The following is a 22,255-nucleotide window of genomic DNA, read 5'->3' on the forward strand; positions in this document are numbered from 1 at the left end:
CCTCTTTTCTTCAGCGCCCGGCAGGTTGATCTTCACTGGTGGCCTCTCTCCTTCTGCTGCCAGTGGCCTTCGCCAGCTGCTGGCCGCTTGAGCTCCACAGACAGGTTGAGCTCCACTGGTGGCCCCGCGGCCTCTCCTGCTGCCACTGGCCCGCTGCTCCGTACAGATGCACAGAATGCACACCCGGTTGCGCCAGGCCTGTGTCTGTCGCATCCTCCCTCCCCTTTTTCCTGTTTTGCTTCAGGATATACTGTACACGTTTAGATATTTAAGTCTTTCCCCATACGCTTTATGATGAAGAATGTTGATCATTTTAGGAGTCACCCTTTATTTATTTATTTATTTATTTATTTATTTATAACTTTTTTTATACTGACGTTCCTGTATAAAATACAAATCACACCGGTTTACATAGAAACTGAAAAGACGCCTGGGGGCGATACAAGTAACGTGAGACCTTTGGACCAACCCCATCCGGTTTGTATCTTTTTTTTAAAGTGCAGGCTCTAGAACTGTAGACGGTATTTCAATGCAAATGAGATCTTACCAAAGCCAATATCACCTCCATTTTCCTGCAGGCTGTTCCTCTCCCTATGCAATCAAGCCTCCTGGCTTTTGCCATTACCTCTTTATCTAGCGCCTCCTTTTTATCGTGGCAGCCTGTTTGTATATTGCATCGGGCGCCCTAGAGAGGTCGATCAATGCACATTAGGAGAGCAGGTGCTCAACCATGAGTGTCCATTTTCTGTGCGCCAACATTACATCGGCCCGTATACCCTCTGCTGCCTCAGGTACAAACTTAGAGCCTGATTTAATAAGCATTTTTCCCATAGACACTGAATGGAAGAAAACCCTTTGTAAATCAGGCCCTCCACTTTGAAGGGCCAAACAGGCAGACTATAAATCTAAATAAAATAATTGTATTTTAGTTTTTTTAAAAAATCACATGTTTTTACTGGATTAATGCAGAAGGGAGATGGCACCTAATTTGGGGATATTCTAATTGGGACTGCCGAAGACATTTAAAGATATTTCCTACAAAAAAAAAAAATGAAATAAAAAAGCTTTTTAAATAACCGAATAAAAACCCCATTTACATTTTAAGAAGTTAGAGAGTTATAGTGGAGTGGAAAGTGAATGCATTCCTTATCTAGCCTTTTTTGTCTTCATAGCTCCCAATTTACCTTAAGCACATTGGTGACACCATCATAGGAAGGCAGTTAGTTACCCACTAACCATGAAGCCAATTGTACTAAAGTATGTTAATATCAGCACAAGAGTTAACACATTAAATGTCTGCATTATCTAGGGCATGCAGTTTATGCACATTAAAAGCACTGTTAATCCTAAAATGATCTAGATTCTGCACGTTAACACAAAAACAGCTCATTATCTATTAGCTTAACTGTATGGAGGTGTAGTGAAGTTTTTGCATTAGTGTCCACATTAGTGCATGTGTGTTTACATGCATATTGTACTATCTGTGGTATTGTGCGCCTCATTTGCATTTCATCAATGCCGGCTGTTAATACATGCAAAAACACACCACATTTACCGGCGCTAATGGCCGATGTTAATGTAGTTTAGTACACGGGCTTTCCTGCTATTCACTGATACTGGAGCTGCTTATTCACAGTGGTGTAACTAGTTAATTGCCCTTTTTAATAATTTAACCAAAAGGTTTTGGCTGTCAGCAGTTAAATGTGTAACTAGCCTTGAAATTAATTTGTCTTAAATTAAGGGCACATCTTCTGTGATAAACTCTGGTAATGGATACGTGTTGAAAGACACAATATGGTTTTGTTAGGTTCTGGTATTTTAACTTTTTAAAGACTCAAGCATCAAATTAGCGATGCTGTTTTCTGGTCATTCAGCCTTACAGAATTCCAAGAATTCTTTTTTTATTTTAATTATTAGTAGATGTGTAAGTGATTGGTCTTCAGAAGTCATTTTAAATAAATATGTTAAACCATGCTTGAATGTGTGGGGGAACTGCCTTCAGATGTAAGAGGCGGAACAGCAGGGCTTCCAGCCCCTTCTACATTGAAATGGGTCTAAAAGGTAACTATTTGTAACCAGTTACATAAGCTATCTTGCTAAACAGTTAGTCTCACTAGCTACACTGTGTCTGAGAGGAACTAGTAAGTTCTACAAAGTAACTTTTGCACTGGTGACTGCTGAATTGGGATCTATGATGCTTTCGCAGTGTACAAAGCTTGGATTGCATGGAATGGCTGGAGGACATCTGCAAAACATTTCTGCCGGACCCCAGGACTCTCATCTCCTCTGCCCCCGCTCGGTCTCACCCATCACTCCCACCTGATCCAAGCATACGTTCCCTTTTGCTCCTCCTACCCGTTCATGCCCAGTAGTTCCTCTGCCTGCCTCCGCTCCTGTGGCCCTAGGAGTCACGCTTCCTCCCTGCAGTCCTGGGTTCTCCCTCTGGTGCTACATTCATAGGTCAGCAGCAGGGATTGCATGTGAGCATCCCACATGCATGTGCGCACACCAACTCCCAAGCGATGCACAAGTTTCCATGGCTGAGCATAGCTGCGTGTATGCGATGTACTCAGCGGATAATGCAGAGCACGCATGCACTGCTGCACACGTGCATCCCACTGATTGCCAACACAATTAACCTCCAGGGGACTAAGCATATTATATATTCAGATATGATCAAACCAGAGCTTGGTTTAATCCTGTATTTAACGTTAATAAGTCATCACTTTGCTAACTTATCAACACCTGACCCCCAACTCCTCTCTTCCCATTCACACCACCATTGAAATTTAATCTAGGATTCACTTGTATGGCCAAGCCACTCATCTTGTGCTCTGACCTGCTTGTTTTTTGACATGAGGGAGTGTTAGCTCCTGAAAGCTTCAGGAAATATATTACGTTAGTCCAACTAAAAAAATATAAATTATTGAGGAACTGGTTTAGAAAAATCTTGGGAGCAAGATTTAGATTGTGATATGGTAGAAGTTCCATAGGAGCAATTCTGAAGGGCATTGAAAGGGCATCACTGTCAACCAATATAACACAATTATTGTACTTCTGGGCTCCTTAAAAGTTATTTTAAACACGGGTTGATAAATAAGTGCCGGTCTTGGAACACAGAGATAGGGACCCTTTCATAGACACTGGTTTCTGTAGCAATATTCAGATATTGTGGGATAAAGTACAGAAGGTATTAGCTGAAATTTTGAATCTTGATTGTGATGTAACTTATCAGATAGTCATCATGAAGTTATTTATTTATTTAACTTTATTTTTCAACTGCCACTCCTTATATTCATGGTGATTTACAAAAAAAATAAAACAATACATGGCACATAATGCATTACATAAGATTTAAAAATAAAAAAACACAAAAGAGAGGTGACCAGAACCTAAACTTGCATAAGTGGTCCAGAGAATATTGTTTCTTCTGTCTAAATTTATTAGGGGCCCTACCTTACTGGGAATTTTTATCCCCAAAGACTTGCTGGAATAGCCAAGTTTTCTGTGTCTTTAAATGCTTTAAAGTCAGATAAAATTCTGAGACGCTCTGGCACAGTGTTCCACAGTATGTGTCTTTTCAAAAGTAGATTGTACACCTCATCAGCAATTACTAGATTTCTTGATGTCTCTTGCAACAACAGTTCTAGATTACATATTCTGGTGGAAAAAAGTTGTGTTAGATAGCTGCTGAAAAATGTAGCAGGATTAGTAGAGGTACTGAAATCAGTGGAAATCTGTGTGGGAGATATAAGTCTGCACAATCTCTCTGTTAGGATTTCGCCTGCTATGCAGCCTTATCCTACCTTCATGACGCCTCCCCACTAGCAGAGGTCCTCAGTATGCCTCATCAGTAGTCTTCTCAAGCTCCTCCTCACTGTCCTTGCCACGCCCAGACTGCAGCCCTAAGTAAACCAGCCTTACCTGTTTCTCCTTGTCTTCTCATGGTGTCACTTCTGGCTCAGTGACCTGACCCTTGTTCTTTTGCCTTGTGGTCTTCAGGCCTTCTAGTCTTGCCTTGCCTTGAGGTCCTCAGGCCTATCCTGCCTTGTTCCCTGACTTGTGGCCTCTGGTCTGTTCTCTCTTGTATCCTGCCTTGGGACCCTGGGGCCTATCCTGTCTTTTCCTAGCCTTGTTGCTTTCGGGCTTCTGTTTTCTTTGTTCAGTGTTTCCCTTGTCTGCCTTGTCTACTCTTGTCCTAGTCCACCTTGTTGGTCTTGTCCTGTCTGTTCCAGTATCCTTGCCTCACCTTAACTGTGTCTTGTCTAGTTTCCAGGTCCTGCTTAATATCCAGCCTTGCCTTATTCTGCCTACCTTGTCTTGCATGCCTTGTCCTACCTGCCGAGTCTGCCTTGTCTTCCGTCTTGCCTGCTCAGCCATGCCTTGCCTAGTCATGTTTCAGCCTGTTTGGACTTGCCACTATGATGTGTACTGCTGCCACAGACACTTACTGGCCCCCAGAACCCCAGTGCTCAACCTGCGGGGGAGGGGGCTGGCTGGGTGGAACACTGGCCCCTGTCTTGCTCCGGGTCCTGCTTTTCAGTCCCGTGCCACTCCCCAGGTGGATTTCCCGGGCTCCGGGGCCTGTAACACTCTCTAAGGCAGTGATTCTCAACAGGTGTGGCGGGACACACTAGTGTGTCGCCAAGTCACAGAAGGTGGGTCACAGACCCAGCAAAAGATTGCTCTTTCCTCATCAGTCTGGACAGGAGTTGGCTGACTTCTCCTTTATTGGGTACGACCAGAAGCTGCCTTTGCTTCCTTCTCCTCTTCCTGGCCCAGTGGGAGGTTTTTCTCTTCTCTTTCACACAGATCAGAGCCAGATATCACCAACTCCTATTCATATGGGCCCAGCAGGACACAAACTTTATCTTCCTCTGCCTGGCTTGGCAGTGAGGCTGCTGATGCTCTCTTCACCCCATTGGACCTGGACATGAAAGCAGGAGCATGAGGAAGAGAGGTGTGTGTGCTCTATAGATCCGCTGCCAACTTCCGCTGCTGCAGCCTTATCTTCTTCCTCTCCTCAACGCTTCTTGCCCTTATCTGCTGTTGGTAAAATGGGAGAGAGACTCTGGATTGGATTGAAGGCTTTTATGCTGGCTGGGAGCCAGGAGGAGGGGAAAATGTGCTGGGCAGGAAGGCCTTGGGAGATAGGGAGTCAGGAATCTGTTGGGTAGGAAGGGGTGAGAGAGAGGAGGTTGGGGTTGCTGGGTAAGGAGAGGTGGAGAAAGGAGGGGCTGGGGGCTGCTGGGAAGAAAGGAGAGATGGAAGTGGAGGGAGAGATGGAGGTGTGGGGCCTGCTGGGTTGGGGGAGAGAGGAGGTCAAGAGATGCTGAGCCGGAAGGGGTGGGAAAGAGGTGGTCAGAGGTATGCTAGGTAGGGGAGAGGGAAGGGCAGGGAGAGAAGAGGCACAGGGAAGGGGATGTAGGGTGGGGGGTGTTGGGAATGTTGGACAGGGATAGGATCATGCGAAGGGATGATTGAGTAGTTGGGAGAAGTGAGGGGTGATGGGGGCAAGGAGGGGAGTGACGGGGTACAAGGGCCCATACTATGTCAGTTCTGAGAGTATTCATTTCTTCTCTCTTTGAACTTTGCTTAGCTTAGGTGGAAATAGGTTTTTGTTTCTAGTCTCCAGTTTTGCACTACATGCAGAAGGCCGTGGTGTTTCCATTCCAGTTTTTGTTTCTGCATTTGTAATTTGTGGTGTTTTGTTCTATATTAGATGAAGGTAGGTCTGTCTGTATTTTGTATGTGTGTGACTGTAAGGATTTGTATCAGTCTTATTTGTTGTAGTTTCTCCATATGATATTGCACTGGTGGTGAGCTGCTGTCTTTTCATGGGTAGGGCTATTGCTGTTTCATTTCTTGGAGGTAGTGCTGCTGAGGTGTTGCAGGTTTGTTAGATTTGTACACAGTGGGGTTGGTTTGTATTATTTTACAATGCACCTGGTAGTAGAGGGAGTTTGTGATGCCGTTATTAAAATGACATCTTTTTTGTACGGTGAGTTGTACAGGGAATGTCTTAGTTCTGCTCTGCACCCATTGTTAGGAAGCGGGAGATTCCTGTGGATGCAGAGTATATGTTTATCTTTAGTCCCATGATGGTCATGTGATCGGTGTGTCACGCATGTGAGCATCATCTCTCAGCTGTGTCCTGATAGAAAAAAAGGCTGAGAAGCACCTGTCTGAGGTACTTTTTGTAATATTCTCCCACTTATATTGTCTTTTTATTTGCTTTAATATTTTTGTTAAAATTATTTAATAAAGAAACCTGGACTCGTATACTTTGCCTGCTAGAAATTAAAAGACTTTATGGGGCAACGATAAAAAAAAAAAAAGAGCATTGTGTGTTCCTCCTCTGCCTGGTTTCATCTGCCAACAGGACTTCAATTTCATGGCCAGAACTCTGCTCCTTTTTTCTACTAATTCATGTGCAATATAACCCATCTTCTTCTGAGTCTAATCAGTAATCGCCTTTTAGAACAGCCCACATACCACAGGTGTGCAGATGGACAGAGAAAAAAGTACTGCAGTAGGGGAGCAATTGGTTAATTGTTTTATTTGCATAGATTTACCAGTGAGTGCTAATGTGAAGTAGTACCACCACTCCAAGTGTTGGAGCCACTGTTAGTGTCCAAAACCATAGTTACTCTTGGGAGCTGCAGCTGTCCTGTTCTTGCTTTGGCTTTGCTCCGTGCCGCGTGTTGCTCTGGCTTTAAATGATAAGGACTGACCCTGGCTGGCTGGCGCTAGATCTGCATACTCGAGTTACTCCCGTCCCGTTTGTCAGGAGTGGAGGGTGCACAGCTCCCCCACCGCCACCAGGCTGTTGAGCAGGGAGAGCGGCATCAATCCACTGGTTGTGCCTCGCAGCCAGATGCCGTACCCAGCGCCTCCTGCCTGCTGCAGAGCTTCGTTAACGCCCGTTTCCACGTTGGAAGGCTTGGGATTCACCAGTATCGGCACCGGATCAAGGCAGAACTCACACTCTTGGCAGGAGCAGGGGAGCCTCCTTGGGTGATCGCCTGCATGCAATGGAAGGGCAAGGATAGATCACAAATTCCCGAGCTTTCTTCCTGTCGCTGCTGCTCCCCTGACCAGTAGGGAACCCCGCTTCCTCCCATTAATGGCCCCGCCGATGCGCCCCCCCCTCATCTTCCTTTCCGATTCCACCCTTTCGCTTCCGTTCACACTCTCAACCCTTTCTGCTTTGCCCCCCTCTTTCTTCCACGCTCAAACCCATTATTCTCTCTTCCCACCACACGTGTCGCCCATGCACAGAAATCAACCCCCTTCCCTCTACCCTACATATGCAACGCTCACCGCAAACCCCCTCTGCACGCACACCATCTTCAGTTCCTCCGCTTTGAGTCCTCCGGATGCTGTGTGTACCCCTCCCCTACAATCGGCTGCTCCCACTCAATAGCATGCAAATAGTCGACTTTCTCCATCCGATACATGGGCACTTATGTTCCAGCCCTTTTTGCCTAGGCTAGGAACACATGTTTTGTAATTTATCACTGGCTACCAGGCAAAATGCATTTCATAAAACCACACGACCCCCCCCTGCCATTTATTTGATGTCATTACCCTGTTTTGATTTCTTTTCTCTTGCAATGGCAGGTTTTGCTGTATCCTGGGCAAAACTGTGAAAGAGACATTAGGAGAACACTCTCTGAGCTTCTCAAAAGGCTGCACTCTAAAGAGTTATCTAACATAAAAGGCTATAGATTCTATAAGCACAGAACGAGAGAGCACTGTGGAGGTATTTCTGGTCTGCATGTGGGAAATGACACCACTCTTCTCTCTGAGCCTAGTACAGAACCCAATATCCCAGCACGGTGTGGGGGGGCAGAGCTGGGCAAACTACAGCCCATGGGCCACAGGAAGTTGTTTTCTTCTGTCATGGCCCACAGCAGTGAAAGCATGTCACTTCCTGTGCTAAGAGACATCAGCAGGCTGGAAGTGATGTCGCTGTGCAATCTCCCCAAATGCTGCTCGGATTTCAAGGAGTGGGGGCTCTCCCTTTGCTCCTGGAACCTCCAGGGGAGGGGGATACCCCTCTCCCTCATTACTCCCCCCTCTCTCACTGGAACAGGGCCCCAGTGCAGCCCTTGAGCCCAAAAATCGCCCACCCCTGCGTTAGGGGCATTCTTTCCTCAGTCAGAACTGAACCGATGCTCCAGGATGCCATTAAGGGGCGCTCTTTCCTCTGAGGCAGTACTGAGCCAATGTCCCAGCACAGTGTTAAGAGGCACTCTTTTCTCTGAGCCAGGATTTTCCTAATTCTCCCAGCATAATGTTAGGGGTTACTCTTCCCCAAGGCCGGATTTAAGATTATGGCACCCACAGGCAGAAGACTGGAAGGTAGGGGATTTTGTGGCTAGAAATCAGAGTAGCAGGGGGAATCCCAGTTTTTGGGCACTTTTAGTATTTCATGCCCTAAGCACTTGCCCATGTTGCCTGTGCCTTAAATCCCTCTGAGAGTACTGAGCTAATGTCTCATCCTGGTATTAAAGGGGTACCGTACTCTTCCCTGTGCCTCACTTCTGTTCTGCAGTAAAAAATTGTAGAACTTAATACATATGAGTAGCTTTTGGCCTCTCATGAGACTGTCTACAAGGGTGATAACCAGTACCAAATACTGAAGATGGGTTTTGTTTTTGGTTTTTTTGGTGGGGGGGGGGGGTGAGATACAGACACCTATCCAGTGGGAACTAGGCTGAGACCACCAACTCATTTTACATAATCCAACAAAGGGCTTTCAGATGGTGATTTTTGCTCACTACTGACTTGAGACACGTCTGAACCTGTGATGCAGAGGGGACCGACTTTGCAGTCCTGTAACAATCCCCTGTGCCATCTAGTCTCCCAATGGCTTGTGGAAAATAAGGAGGGTTATCAGAGAAATCGCCTTACGACTGAAGCAGAAGCAATGCAGGCAGACCCAGACTTTCAAGATGCACAGGCAACAAGGACTGCCCTCTGTGGAGTGAAGGTGTGGGGCTGGAAAGGCTAGGGCTTCTTGGTATAATACACCACAGTGTCGGGCGATACAGAAAGAAGCGCAGGAGAGCCGGCGAGCGCCCGCTCTCCCAACACGCACACAGGCCACTCTCCTGGGCGCGCGATTCAGTATCGGCCCGCATGCAAATGAGGGCCCGCGGTAAAAGGAGGCGCTAGGGACACTAGCGCATCCCTAGCGCCTCCTTTTTGACAGAATCGGCGGCTGTCAGCAGGTTTGACAGCCGATGCTCAATTTTACCGGCGTCGGTTCTCAAACCCGCTGAAAGCCACGGGATCGGAAAACGGACACTGGCAAAATTGAGCGTCTGTCTTCCAACCCGCGGGCAGATTTTTAATTTTTTTTTTTTAATTTTTAATTTTTTTTATTTTTGGGGCCTCCGACTTAATATCGCTATGATATTAAGTCAGAGGGTGAACAGAAAAGCAGTTTTTTCTGCTTTCCTGTACACTTTCCCGGTGCCGGCCGAAATTAAAATGTGCTGCTTGGCTGCACATTTTACTTTCTGTATCATGCAGGAATGACTAATAGGCCCATCAACATGCATTTGCATGTTGCGGGTGCTATTAGTTTCGGGGGGGGGGGGGGTGGCCCGCATTTTTGACGCGCTATTACCCCTTACTGTATAAGGGGTGAAAATAGCGCGTCGAAAATGCGCAGCGAAATGCGGGCTAACGTGGCACCACCTCACCTGTCCTGCACCTTCTTGATGCCTTTCTTATGCTCCAGTTTTGATTTCCGTCGTTCAAGAAATTTAAATTTCTTTTTCGTTCTTGGAAGCTCTTCAGCAGAATCGACCTGCAGAGAAAATTTTTTAAGAAAGAGATCCCTGGTTAGGCCCGATGGAAGAGACCGGAGTTCTGCTCTCAGACATGGCTGCTGTCACCGAGAGTTGCTGGGGAGGCAGTGTTTACAGCTGCTGGAAGTTTGGCGGGGTGAACGGAGAGGAGTCACGGCCACGGCACAATAGCAACACCCTATGGTTGGGAGACAGAGAGCACAAACACAGGATCCAAGAGAGCTGCAGTCTGTGGTCCCCTATTGAAGACTATCCTTTGATCAATGATGTATAGAGAGAGGATGGGACCTGGTTGCAAAAAAAAAAACAACAACAACCCCAAAAAACCCTGGTAGCTGTGAATGAAATCCATGATATCTCAGCTTCGGATCCCCCAGCCCCTAACATGTGAAAGAGAAACGAGTCCCTGGCTGTAAAATCTGTTAACATGACCCAATAGTCGTCTCTGGACTTCTCCTCCAGGAGCTTGCACAAACCCTTTTTAAACCCAGCTACACTGACTGCTCTCACCGGTCAGCGTAGCTGGGTTTAATTGCATGCAAAGTGAAAAAAAAAATACTTTGGCCTAAACCCGCCAGCATAATGATAGTCTAAGTCCCTGATTCACCAAAGGAGCAGGCGCTGAAAAGGTGCTGTATCCCTCATGTCCGTCTCCGTGTACTCTCCCTGCCTCACGTCTTCTTCTGCTCCCCTTTTTCTGTGCTCGCAGCTCTCAGCTCCCTCTCTGTCCGTTCCTCGTCTTTGGCTAGTGAAAAAGCCTTCTCTTCCGCTCCCCTCCCCCAGCAGCCTGGGACAGCCCTGAAGGTGGAATTCAGGAACTTAAGTCTTCTTCAATCTGACATCATGAACACCGCTGCCACCAGCTCCTCACAGGCCCTCTGGAGTGCATGGGAAGGCAGTCACACAAAGATCACAGAGTCCCCTAAACTCATTTGCTCTTCATCGGGTAAGGTCGGTGCTCTCTGGGATAATTCTCCAGCTTTACACGCTGAACTCTGTGCGTGACCCATTCTCAAATCTACTTTTGTCTTTCACTCTTGCTCCATACGAGATTCTGTATCCTGTCCACCTTTCCTACTGTAAAGTTCTGTGGTGTGTGAGTACACAGGAAAGGAACTGGCTGTGAGCCCTGATGCCTTTAACAAGGCACTGTCGAGTGGTGTGGAACAGGCCTAAGACTTAACCCTTTCCGAGGGGATAACTCCTTGAAGCTAATGTTAGCAGTTTTAAAACAAATCGGAGAAAGTATTTTTTTTTTCACTTTGCATGCAATTAAACCCAGCTACACTGACCAGTGAAAGCAGTCAGTGTAGATGGGTTTAAAAAGGGTTTGTGCAAGCTCCTGGAGGAGAAGTCCAAAGACTACTATTAGCCCTTGTAGACTTGGGAAAGCCACCGCTTTATCCCAGATTAGGAAGGATTGGATCTATTCTTTGGGACTCTACTGGGTACCTGTGACCTGGACTGGCCACTGTCGCAGACAGCATGCTGGGCTTCAAGGACCCTTGGTCTGACCCAGTTTGGCATGTCTTAACCTCATACTGCTCTGTCTGCTTCTCTAACCTACAGCAACAGGGAGATAAAGCATTTTTTGTGCTGCTTAGGGCCTTATTTAATACATTTACACAACAGGAAAAAGATCCTTTGGTAAAAAAAAAATGTCAGTTTGGTCTTGCTTGGCAAAAAAGGGTTTTTTATCTCATAGGCATAAAATGAGAGAAAACCCCTTCATACTTCAGGCCTATCACAATATGACCTTGGAGTTAGTTGCTTGTGTGTGACTGTCTGCTGACTTCTAGGGTCAGTGCTTAAACATTTGGAAATAAATACTTTGTCTCACATATCCATTCAGGAAGTCAGAGGTTTTGGGATAAGCATCTGTATATTTGCTCTTACTAGTATAAACCCTTTTCTATGACAGGCATTAACTATCTCAAGGGAAGAGGAACAATAGATGCACCTAAGCAGCATTACCCAAGAGTCATCTGTGCAGGAGTCCGAGAAACATTCATTGCCAGTCTTGGGCATGAAGTTATAGGGCACATTGATGCTGGGGTCCTTGGGGGTGATGGAGAGCCCAGAATGCAGAATATGGACCAAGCGTGTCCACAGCTGGAAGACTTGGTCAGAGTATTTCTGGAGCAGCTGCAAGTAATACTTCTTCTCGCTCACTGTTCGGAGCTTCAGGAGCCGGTGCACCTTGTTGTGAATTGATAGTGTTACGTACCTCAAAGGGAGGAGCCTGGGAGAAGAGAGTATCAATGGTTATTTCTTATAGAACCTTTCACTATGTCATTATTGGTAGAACTTACACCATGGCCTGTGTTGCACCATGGAATTTGTGAGAGCACATGAACTATTAGCCAAGTGACAAAGTTGTTGATGTAGGGTGCCATTTTGGAAAATTGGCTGTTGGAGCTAGGATCCCAAACCCTTCCACTTGCTGCAGGTTGTGGTAGCCTGCGTTAACCCTATCACTCCCTTGGGGTGATGTGCATAGACTACCAAGCAAATCAGCTTTGCCATTTGTAGAGCTGCTCACACTGGAGTTAGACAGGCAAGAGATGCAGAGACCAAGTAGGACAATGAAGCACAAAATATGCCAACATCTAAGATGCCAACTGCTTGCAGGCAAGAACTTTGCCAGTGATTGGATGGATATAATGACGGAGTGCAAAGAAGTGGAATGAGGACAATAGAATAATCATTTCCCCCAGGAATGCCTTATGTTTTTATCCTTCAATGTCCCCACTTTTAGCTCGTTGTTTCTGAAAAAAAATAAATTGTGTGTGTATTCACTTTGACTGAGTGCACATTATCTCCTCAACCATTCAATCTATAGCAACCACATTTTGAGGATAAGTGAATCTATATAAAAGCTAGAAATCAAACATTGTTTTCCCCTAAAACTTATGCATCTAGTTCAAAATTGAGAAAAATCATAAATAAAAATGCAAAACATAAAACAAAAGAAATAAAACAGAGAATCAACCTTTGCATTCAACAGAGTTTCTGAAGTCATCCAACATCAGTGGATTTCCTGATGAGTTTGTAAAACTGGAATTCCTATATATTAAGACAAAGAATATCTTATTCATGAAAGCTCTTGCATAATCTTCGCCACTTTAGTTCCAGACAGGGACTGTATCCCAGGGCAGGACTAACTCTAGGACGCAGGGAGATTCAGCCTCAGTGGGCCTCCACCTGAAATATTGCTAAGTGGTGGGGGAGGGAGGTGGCCCTAAGAGTGAAAAGCAAGGGAAGGGGGGCCAGGGCCATTGGGACTGGCAGCAAGGCGGATGCCAAGCTGAGGGGGGCACTAGTGCAGTATGCTGCAAATGCCCCCTACCCCTTCAGCTTGGCACAGCCATGTCATAGGACTAGGACTACTTCCCTTCCATATGGTGGGCTAGATTATTGGACGGGTGTCACCCCAGCTTGCCAGAGGTGCATTTCGTGCCAGTGAAAATCCTGGGGGAACACGGTACCTTCTAGCTTGGCGCAGATTTCCCTGCACATGGGCTGCTGCAGTTCCTGCCCCACTGGTGCTCACGAGGGACAGAAAGGGATGTTAGGCATTGGGGAGCAGGGATACTGTGACAGCATGGGGTCCGCAAAGCCCTGTCCCACCCCAGCCCATCAACAGCCCTGCTTAGAGGTGACGGTAGGACTAAACTTAAACCATGTGTTCTACATCATAGGTTTTTAAATAAGAAAAAAAAAGCACTTGCACAAATCGCTCTGCAATTCTTTTCTTGACTTGTTAAAATATGGAAATAAAAAGCTCATACAAGTAACACATTTATCTTGATGGCGTGTTTTACCCATGGTGCCTTCACTTCCCCTGAGGAAAAAACATTCCTGGAAGTTAATGACTCGTTTGGGGAAATTATTTGTACCTGCCACAAGCCTAAGCTTTCTCAAAAGGATGTTTGTAGGATTGCAGAAGGGAGAGATCAAGATCTGCATATTACGCTGAGATGCACTGGAGCCCAGGAACCTTCTGGAAACAAAGTCAACACTTAGGGCCAGGAGTAGGCAACTATGGTGCTCAAGTGCTGGAAGTCAGTCGGGTTTTCAGGATATCTGCAAGGAATAAGATGCATTTGCATGCAACGGAGGCAGTGTATTTGCAAATGCATCTCATGAATATTCAGTATGGATATCTTGACTAGATGGCTTGTGGCACTCGAGGACTAGGGTTGCCTACCCCTGGTTTAGGCCAAAGAAGAGGCAGAGCATGGAAGCCTCCAGCAGTATTTGACTTTGGGTGGGGCAGCTCAGACACCTCCATCCCAGGCACATGCCATCCGCCGCGGCCTCCCAGCAGCTTCAGTCCTTACCTTTTGAGTTCCATCTCATGGGCCTCCGCTGCTGATCTCGTACAGAGCACCCTCGTCCTGGCAATCAGGAGCAGGTTTGGGAGGGGCAGGCATGGCACTGACGAGGTGATCCCGAGCGTCACGTACGTGGGTGTGTTATGAAGGTGCATCATGGAGCCACTCTGCGTCACCTGGAAAAGTGACAGACAGCACGTGCCGTGTTACTGGAGCACAGTTAAGCAGAAGCCGTGCGCTTGTAGCAGCGGCTTCTCCGTCCTAAGCTTTCACAGGACCAAGATGTGTTCTATTGTTATCCCGTGCAGCCACTCAGCGTGCAAGTATAGGGAGAGTTCCAGCGAGAGTCTGCTTTAAAATAAAAGTTTCCTAGCGTGTAGACAGATGGGCTCAGGACCAGCGGGTTTATGCTCCCCTGCCAGCAGATGGAGATGGAGCCAGCTGACATCTCAGAATATATACTCCCACAATGACCCCAGCCTGCCAGTATTCTCCGTCTCCAGCAGATGGCGGACGTGCATCTCCCTATAGGGATTGCTTCAGGTTTTTTGGAAGGAGAAATTTGAATTAAGGAAAAGAGAGCCCCCGCTCTCCTGCAGGGATCCCAAAAGGTTCTTCCCCCAGTTGAGAATTCTTGAGGTGGTTGCGTGGTCCCTCAGAGGTGTGCTTTGGTCTGGTAGCTGTTTTTCCCGGCATGGACTTAGCTGCTCGTTCAGCTGAAAGGCAGCGGGTGCAGGAGGCTGAGTGCGGCGGTGACGGCAGATGCCCTCTCCCCCCCCCCCGCAGCTGGAGCCGGAGCCGGTAAGCGCTGAGCTCAGATAAAGTTTAAAAAAAAAAAATTTTTACCTTTGGAAACAGAGACAGAGGGGTTTTAGGACTTCCTCTGGTCTCCGTATTCAGCGCTGTCTCAACATTTGTTCCCGCTCCCCGTTAGAATTGGGGAACCAGGCAGCCTGGTGGGTTGAGCAGCCCTGGTGGGCTAGGCCTTGCAGTTAGGCTTTTTGCTTGCACACTGCATGGTAGGCCAGGGCAGCATTTTTGCATGCTCCTGTGCATGTTTTGCTGCCTTCTACAGGCCATCGGTGTGTGCATTCTGCGCTCAGTTTTGGGTGCACCTTTTGCATGCACAAATTTAGAACTATTTCAGTGCTTTCGCTTGGCACACAAGTTGTGCCTGTGCCTTGCTGCGCTTACTTCTCCTGCGCTTAATTTTTGCGTGCATAAATTTTTGAGTGCAAGCCATTTAGACGCACTTTTACTGCTGCGATGGCGCCAGTAAACAAGAAGCCTAAGCGCCTTTCTCTGTGTGTTGCCCGTCATATTAGGGCTTCTCAGCCTGATCTGTCTTCTAACGTGTCAGCGCTGTTCGGACGCTCAGGGATTTTGCTAAGCCTGGCTCTTCCCATTCTGATGATGGGGTGGTTATGGCCTTGGCTAGAGGGACGCCAGACCTTGGTTCTCCCATGACTGGCTCCTCCGCAGGAGAGGGCAATTCTGTGGGTCCCGCTCCAGTTCCTTCTGGGCTTGGTCTGGACCCGGCTGCTTTTTCTTGGGTGGAATTTTTTTCAAGGCTTACGAGCTTTTCTTCAGGCGCAGTCCTCCGTTTCACCCAATCCTGTCAGTTCGGACCCTCAGCCGGTGGCTCCGCCCTCTTTCAGTCCTATGCTAAAGTGCCGAGGCTCGCCTCAGCTCCCTGTGGGTGTTCCCGACAGGAACCCAGATGGTACTGATGATGAGGCAGATCCTGATTCCCTGGAAAAAGGGGAAAATCCCTCTGGGTCTGGAACCGTATCGAACCATGTTGTGGTTCTTTCATAGCGATGAACTGCCGGCCCTGATTTCCTAGATTTTGAAACAGCTGGGTGTTCCTGGTATGGATGCCATGTTGGAGCAAAGAAGAATCCCATTTTGGTCTCCTTGTGTAAAGCCTCTTGTTTTTTCCCTGTGATGGACGCCATTCAAGAGTTGACTGATCTTGAATGGGACGCCCCAGAGGCAAATTTTAAAGGGGCTTGGACATTGGAAGGACTGTACCCCCTGTATCTAGCTGTGAGAGAGCGTTTGCATTTTCACCAAAGTGGATACATTTGTATGTGCCGTCTCTAAGCGGACAACTATTTCTATGGAAGGAGGAGCGGCCTTGAAGGATGTGCATGATAGGAGGATTGAGGCTATCCTTAAGCAAGCCTTTGAGGCAGTGGAGATGACTTTACAGATAGCTTCCTGTTGCGCCCCAGTGGTGCAATCCTGTCTGCTTCTCTCTCAGGAGGTTGATGATTCTGGAGTGAATTCCAGAGCAGTTATGGAACCCACTGCCACCTGTTTAGCAGACATAGGCTGCTATTTGGTCCATAATGCGGCTTCGGCGATAGTGGCTAGCATCAACTCTGGTTGCAAAATTGTTCAGCTGACACAGCTTCCAAAGGTGATCTTACAAAGATGCCCTTTAAAGGATCACTCTTGTTTGGGAGTGAGTTGGAGAAGCTGGCCAGTAAGTGGAGTGAATCTCCGGTCTTTGGTTGCTGGAGGATAAGAAGCAATTGCAGTGCCCCTTTGGCATGAGGGGTCATCTCCAGGGTTCCAAGCGGTTTTGTCCCTACAGAGAGACCTTTTCAGAGGACTTGGCCTTTCAGTAGTCTCAGTCCTTTAGACCCAGACAGCCCAAGAGAAGAGTGGGCTTGGGTGGCGGATTCTCCTGAGCTTCCCGATGAAGGTTTGCCAACCTACCTTCGGCACCAAGAGATGGGGGACACCTCTCTTTCTTTTATCACAGGTGGATCGAGATCACATCGGACAGTGGGTCCTGGAGGTGATATGTGAAGGATGTGTGCTGGAATTTCGCAGTATTCCTCGGGACCTGTTCATGGTATCTCCTTGCCACTCCCCACAGAAGAAGCAGGCAGAGGAGTCTGTGCTTCAAAGGCTTCTCAGGCTGAGGGCTGTGGTTCCTGTGCCCACATCTCAAGAAAGTATGGGGCGATATTCCATTTATTTTGTTGTGCCCAAGAAGGAGCGTTTCTTTCATCCCATCCTGGATCTCAAAAGGGTCAACCATCATTTGAAGGTGATTCATTTTTGTATGGAAGCCTTATACTCTCTAAGGCTTATACTCTTTCTAAGGCAATGGCTAGGCGGGTTTAAGTAGGAAGTCCAGTCATGGAGCAGATAGGTAGGACAGACTGGGCCAGCCAAGAGAGCGTGCTTGTGAGGGACCTCTGGTGGTGAGGAGGCTTGACAGCAGCCATAGTCGTAACACAAACTGAAGGGTAGCAAATCACCTGTACCAGATGGCATACAACCCAGGGTTCTGAAAGCACTAAAAAATGAAATCTCAGACCTATTTCAATTAATTTGTAACTTATCATTAAAATCATCCATTGTACCTGAAGATTGGAAGATGACCAATGTAACCCCAATATTTAAAAAGGGCTCCAGGGGTGATCCAGTGCTTTTCAATATATATATATCTATATAAATGATCTGGAAAGGAATACGATGAGTGAGGCTATCAAATTTGCGGATGATACAAAATTATTCAGAGTAGTTAAAACACAAGTGGATTGTGATACATTACAGGAGGACCTTGCAAGGCTGGAAGATTTGGCATCCAAATGGCAAATGAAATTTAATGTGGACAAGTGCAAGGTGTTGCATATAGGGAAAAATAACCCTTGCTGTAGTTACACGATGTTAGGTTCCATCTAGGCATCATAGTGGATAATACTTTAAAATCGTAGGCTCAGTGTGCTGCAGCAGTCAAAAAAGCAAATAGAATGTTAGGAATTATTAGGAACGCAATGGATAATAAAATGGAAAATGTCATAATGCCTCTATATCGCTCCATGGTGAGACCGCACCTTGAATACTGTGTACAAGTCTGGTCGCTGCATCTCAAAAAAGATATAGTTGCGATGGAGAAGGTACAGAGAAGGGCAACCAAAATGATAAAGGGGATGGAACAGCTCCTCTATGAGGAAAGGCTGAACAGGTTAGGGCTGTTCAGCTTGGAGAAGAGACGGCTGAGGGGGGATATGATAGAGGTCTTTAAGATCATGAGAGGTCTCGAACAAGTAAATGTGAATCGGTTATTTACACTTTCGAATAATAGAAGGACTAGGGGGCATTCCATGAAGTTAGCAAGTAGCACATTTAAGACTAATCGGAGAAAATTCTTTTTCACTCAACGCACAATAAAGCTTTGGAATTTGTTGCCAGAGGATGTGCTTAGTGCAGTTAGTGTAGCTGGGTTCAAAAAAGATTTGGATAATTTCTTGGAGGAGAAGTCCATTAACTACTATTAATCATCCTAAAGGACCTACATTGGCTGCCCATCTCCTTCCGCTCACAATACAAGACTCTCACAGCTCCCTACATAAACACAATCACACCTGGCTCGATGAAATGCCTCATTACCGTTTCTCTGACCGCCCCACAAGAACCGCCCTTACAGGCATTCTCCACACCCCATCCCTCAAATCAGCACATTCATCTCTTACCAGAGGGAGAGCCTTCTCTGTCGCTGGTCCCACCCTCTGGAACTCCCTCCCCACCTTCCTACGCCTAGAGACTTCACTTCACAAATTCAAGAAAGGAATCAAGACATGGCTTTTCCGACAGGCCTACCCCGATACAAACCAAACTTAAATTTCCTCCCTTTCAGCTCCTCCCAGCTCGACTTTCTACCCCCTGTACCCCCCTCCCCGCCCAACTCACCCTCTGCCCCTCTACTACCCTCCATGTTACCCCAGTTACCCCGGTTTCCTCCATGCCGCCTCTAAATCCTTTTAACCACCCCCAAATTACGTTATATTTAAGTGAATACTATCGTTCAGATAATACAGCCAGTCTCTCAATACCTCCTTAGCTCTACATAAGTTGATCGTAACTGTACATATTGTCAACTGTATATAGTTTTCCAAAATAGAGATTCAGCTCTATTTTGTTTCTTACTTCTTCTATCAGTTCTGCCTTTCCCATCCCCCTATCCCCTCCCTCTCCCACCCCTCCATATCCTCCTTCCCACCCTCCTCCCTTGTTTTATTGCTCTATTGTTTTTATTGTTCTATTGTTTTATTGTAATTTTCCTCCTTGAGTTCATTGTAAACCGGCATGATGTGCTTCACGAATGTCGGTAAATAAAAGTTAATAAATAAAATAAATAAATAAATAATCAAGTTTACTTAGGGAATAGCCACTGCTATTAATTGCATCAGTAGCATGGGATGTTCTTAGTGTTTGGGTAATTGCCAGGTTCTTGTGGCCTGGTTTGGCCTCTGCTGGAAACAGGATGCTGGCCTTGATGGACCCTTGGTCTGACCCAGCATGGCAATTTCTTATGTTCTTATAGACCGGTGAGCCTGACTTCAGTGCCAGGAAAAATCGTGGAAACTGTTATAAAGAATAAAATCACAATACATTTATATGGACATTGTTTAATGGGACACAGCCAGCATGGATTTACCCAAGGGAAGTCTTGCCTCACAAATCTACATTTTTTTGAAGGGGTGAATGAACATGTGGACAAAGGAGAACTGGTAGATGTGGTGTATTTGGATTTTCAGAAGGCGTTCAACAAAGTCCCGCATGAGAGGCTTCTAAGAAAACTAAAAAGTCATGGGATAGGAGACGATGTCCTTTTGTGGATTGCAAGCTGGTTAAAAGACAGGAAACAGAGAGTAGGATTAAATGGTCAGTTTTCACAGTGGGATAAGGTAAACAGTGGAGTGCCTCAGGGATTTATACTTGAACTGGTGCTTTTTAATTTATTTATATATGATCTGGAAGGCGTACAATGAGTGAGGTTATCAAATTTGTGGATGATACAAAATTATTCAGAGAAGTTTAAATCTCAAGCGGCTTGTGATGAATTGCAGGACCTTACAAGACTGGAAGATTAGTCTTCCAAATGGCAGATGAAATTTAACGTGGACAAGTGCAAAGTAATGCATATAGGGAAAATAACCTTTGCTGTAGTAATACAATGTTAGGTTCTATCTTAGGAAAGAGATCTAGGCATCATAGTGGATAATACATTGAAATCGTTGGCTCAGTGTGCTGCAGCAGTCAAAAAAGCAAACAGAATGTTAGGAATTATTGAGAAGGGAATGGAAAATAAAACGGAGGATGTCATAATGCCTCTGTATCACTCCATGGTGAGATACTGAGTACAATTCTGGTCACCACATCTCAAAAAGGATATAGCTGCACTGAAGAAAGTGCAGAGAAGGGCAACCAAAATGATTTGGGGCATGGAACAGTTGCCCTTTGAGGAAAGACTAAGGAAGTTAGGGCTGTTCAGCTTGGAGAAGAGATGACAGGCGGGGGATATGATAGAAGTCTACAAAATCATGAAGGACTTGAACAAGTTAATGTAAATCAGTTATTTATTCTCTCAGATATAGAAGGACTAGGGGAACACTCCATAAAGTTAGCAAGTAATTCATTTAAAACAAATTGAAGAAAATTCTTTTCCTTCAGTGCATAGTTAAGCTCTGGAATTCATTGCCAGAGGATGTGGTTACAACAGTTAGTGTAAAACTGTGTTTAAAAAAGATTTGGATAAGTTCCTAGAGGATAAATCCATAACACTGCTACTACGGTAATTAATAAGCAATAGTAGCTTGTGATCTATCTAATGTTTGGGTACCTGCTAGATACTGTGACTTGGATTGGCCACTGTTGGAAACAGGATGCTGGGCTTGATGGACCCTTGGTCTGATCCAGTATGGCATTCTTATGTTCTTAGGTAAACCACATCTTTTAGTTTAAAACCATTAAAAAAACAAACAATTATTTAAAATTGTACTCCCCTCTACTCAGAATGCATTAATAAAGTAAAGACCATGCAGAGCAAAATACACTTTGTAGAGTAGAGGCCAAGAATGTGCAGTGGAAGCAAAACTATCAGGACCAGACTGCAATGAACAAGCAAGGCTACCAGACCTAGAATGCACTGACTTTGTGCACACAATAGACATACTTGGAGAAAGTCGCTCTCTAGCACAAAAGAATTGAAGAAGAGGTTGTAATCTTGGGTCCTGAGAAGCTGACAGAGGCCTCCGTTTTCCACTCCAAGCTGCTCACCAATGTTCCCTTCCTCTGGAGAGATCCCCGTTTCATTCCAGTCTGGATGTAGCCTGAAGCCATAGATTCTTGCCATTCCGCACATGGCATGGCAAGCTCAGCGTTCCATGGCACGGTGGTTTTACTCTTCTGCAAGGAAGCCCACGGCTGACTCGGACCCCAAGACTTTCTGCCAGGGCTCTCATCTCCAGGCACAGGTTAGCTGCAGTTTTTCATTTCTTGGCAGCCCGTGATGTCATAGAGGACCTAGGTCATGTCACAAGGACCAGGTGATGTCCATACTGTATGAACTGGGAGAGCCTAGGAACCATGGGCAGCAGCTTAAGAAGAGGAGCAAGGGTTCTGGTGGAAGTGCTGAATGTTCCTACATTAGAACATAAGATATGCCATGCTGGGTCAGACCAAGGGTCCATCAAGCCCAGCATCCTGTCTCCAGCAGTGGCCAATCCAAGTCACAAGTTCCTGGCAAGTAAACAAACATTAAATAGATCTCAAGCTAATGCCGGCAACAAGCAGTGGCTATTCCCTATTGATTAATAGCACTTTATGGACTTCTCCAACCCTTTTTTAAATCCAGCTACATTAGCTGCCTTAACCACATCCCCTGGTAATGAATTCCAGAGCTTAATTGTGCATTTGCAGGCACCCATTCCAAAAATGTATCCAAAGTAACCTGAAGTTCCAATGAGATATTCAAAAGGAAGAGGACTACTATGGGGGGATGGATGAGCAGGAGCAGATGAAGTGGTGGAAAAGATGTGTGAGGTGGCCCACTGGCTGGAGAGGGGGAAGCAATGTTGCAGGCCACAGAACCGGGACAGAGAATGAGAAGGGCAGAGGGAAGCTTCTGAGACCCAAGAGAGGAAACATGCTGGAGAGTATGGATGGATGGGTGGAAGCTTTGAGACACAAAGCAGGATTGTATAATACAACACATTTGAAGTGGGAAATTTGATGGATTAGGGGCCACTGGAGATTGTGAAGGAGAGGAGTGATCTGGATAGAGTGGGG

At 46.2% G+C, this 22,255-nt stretch overlaps 1 protein-coding gene across 2 annotated transcripts; it reads right to left on the bottom strand.

The window, feature by feature from the left end:
- Window positions 1–6,658: 6,658 nt before the first annotated feature.
- LOC115099413 (protein FAM71F2-like) lies at window positions 6,659–21,478 on the bottom strand. Of its 2 annotated transcripts, none has more exons than XM_029617045.1 (6): window positions 21,245–21,478; window positions 14,168–14,337; window positions 11,799–12,066; window positions 9,717–9,823; window positions 7,591–7,646; window positions 6,659–7,025 (listed from the first exon to the last, which is right to left on the bottom strand). In XM_029617045.1, exons 1-6 carry the CDS (start codon window positions 21,332–21,334, stop codon window positions 6,787–6,789), a joined length of 930 nt encoding a protein of 309 aa, XP_029472905.1. In that variant the 5' UTR covers window positions 21,335–21,478; the 3' UTR covers window positions 6,659–6,786. The 2 variants fall into 2 exon arrangements, with proteins under 2 accessions (XP_029472905.1, XP_029472904.1); XM_029617044.1 differs by having other exon boundaries at window positions 21,141–21,478.
- Between the last annotated feature and the right edge of the window lie 777 nt (window positions 21,479–22,255).

This window comes from Rhinatrema bivittatum, chromosome 9 (assembly GCF_901001135.1).
Source record: "Rhinatrema bivittatum chromosome 9, aRhiBiv1.1, whole genome shotgun sequence".
Classification (NCBI taxonomy): Eukaryota; Metazoa; Chordata; class Amphibia; order Gymnophiona; family Rhinatrematidae; genus Rhinatrema; species Rhinatrema bivittatum.

Bases quoted from the DNA above. Each gene is read 5' to 3' on its own strand.
- LOC115099413 (XM_029617044.1), bottom strand. From the start codon at position 21,329: ATGTGCGGAATGGCAAGAATCTATGGCTTCAGGCTACATCCAGACTGG. The intron at 12,067-14,167 runs GTAAGGACTGAA...CTCTTCTCCCAG, and splicing joins CATGAGATGGAACTCAAAAG to GCTCCTCCCTTTGAGGTACG. The intron at 9,824-11,798 runs GTAATGCTGCTT...TTTTCTCTGCAG, and splicing joins CCTGCACAGATGACTCTTGG to GTCGATTCTGCTGAAGAGCT.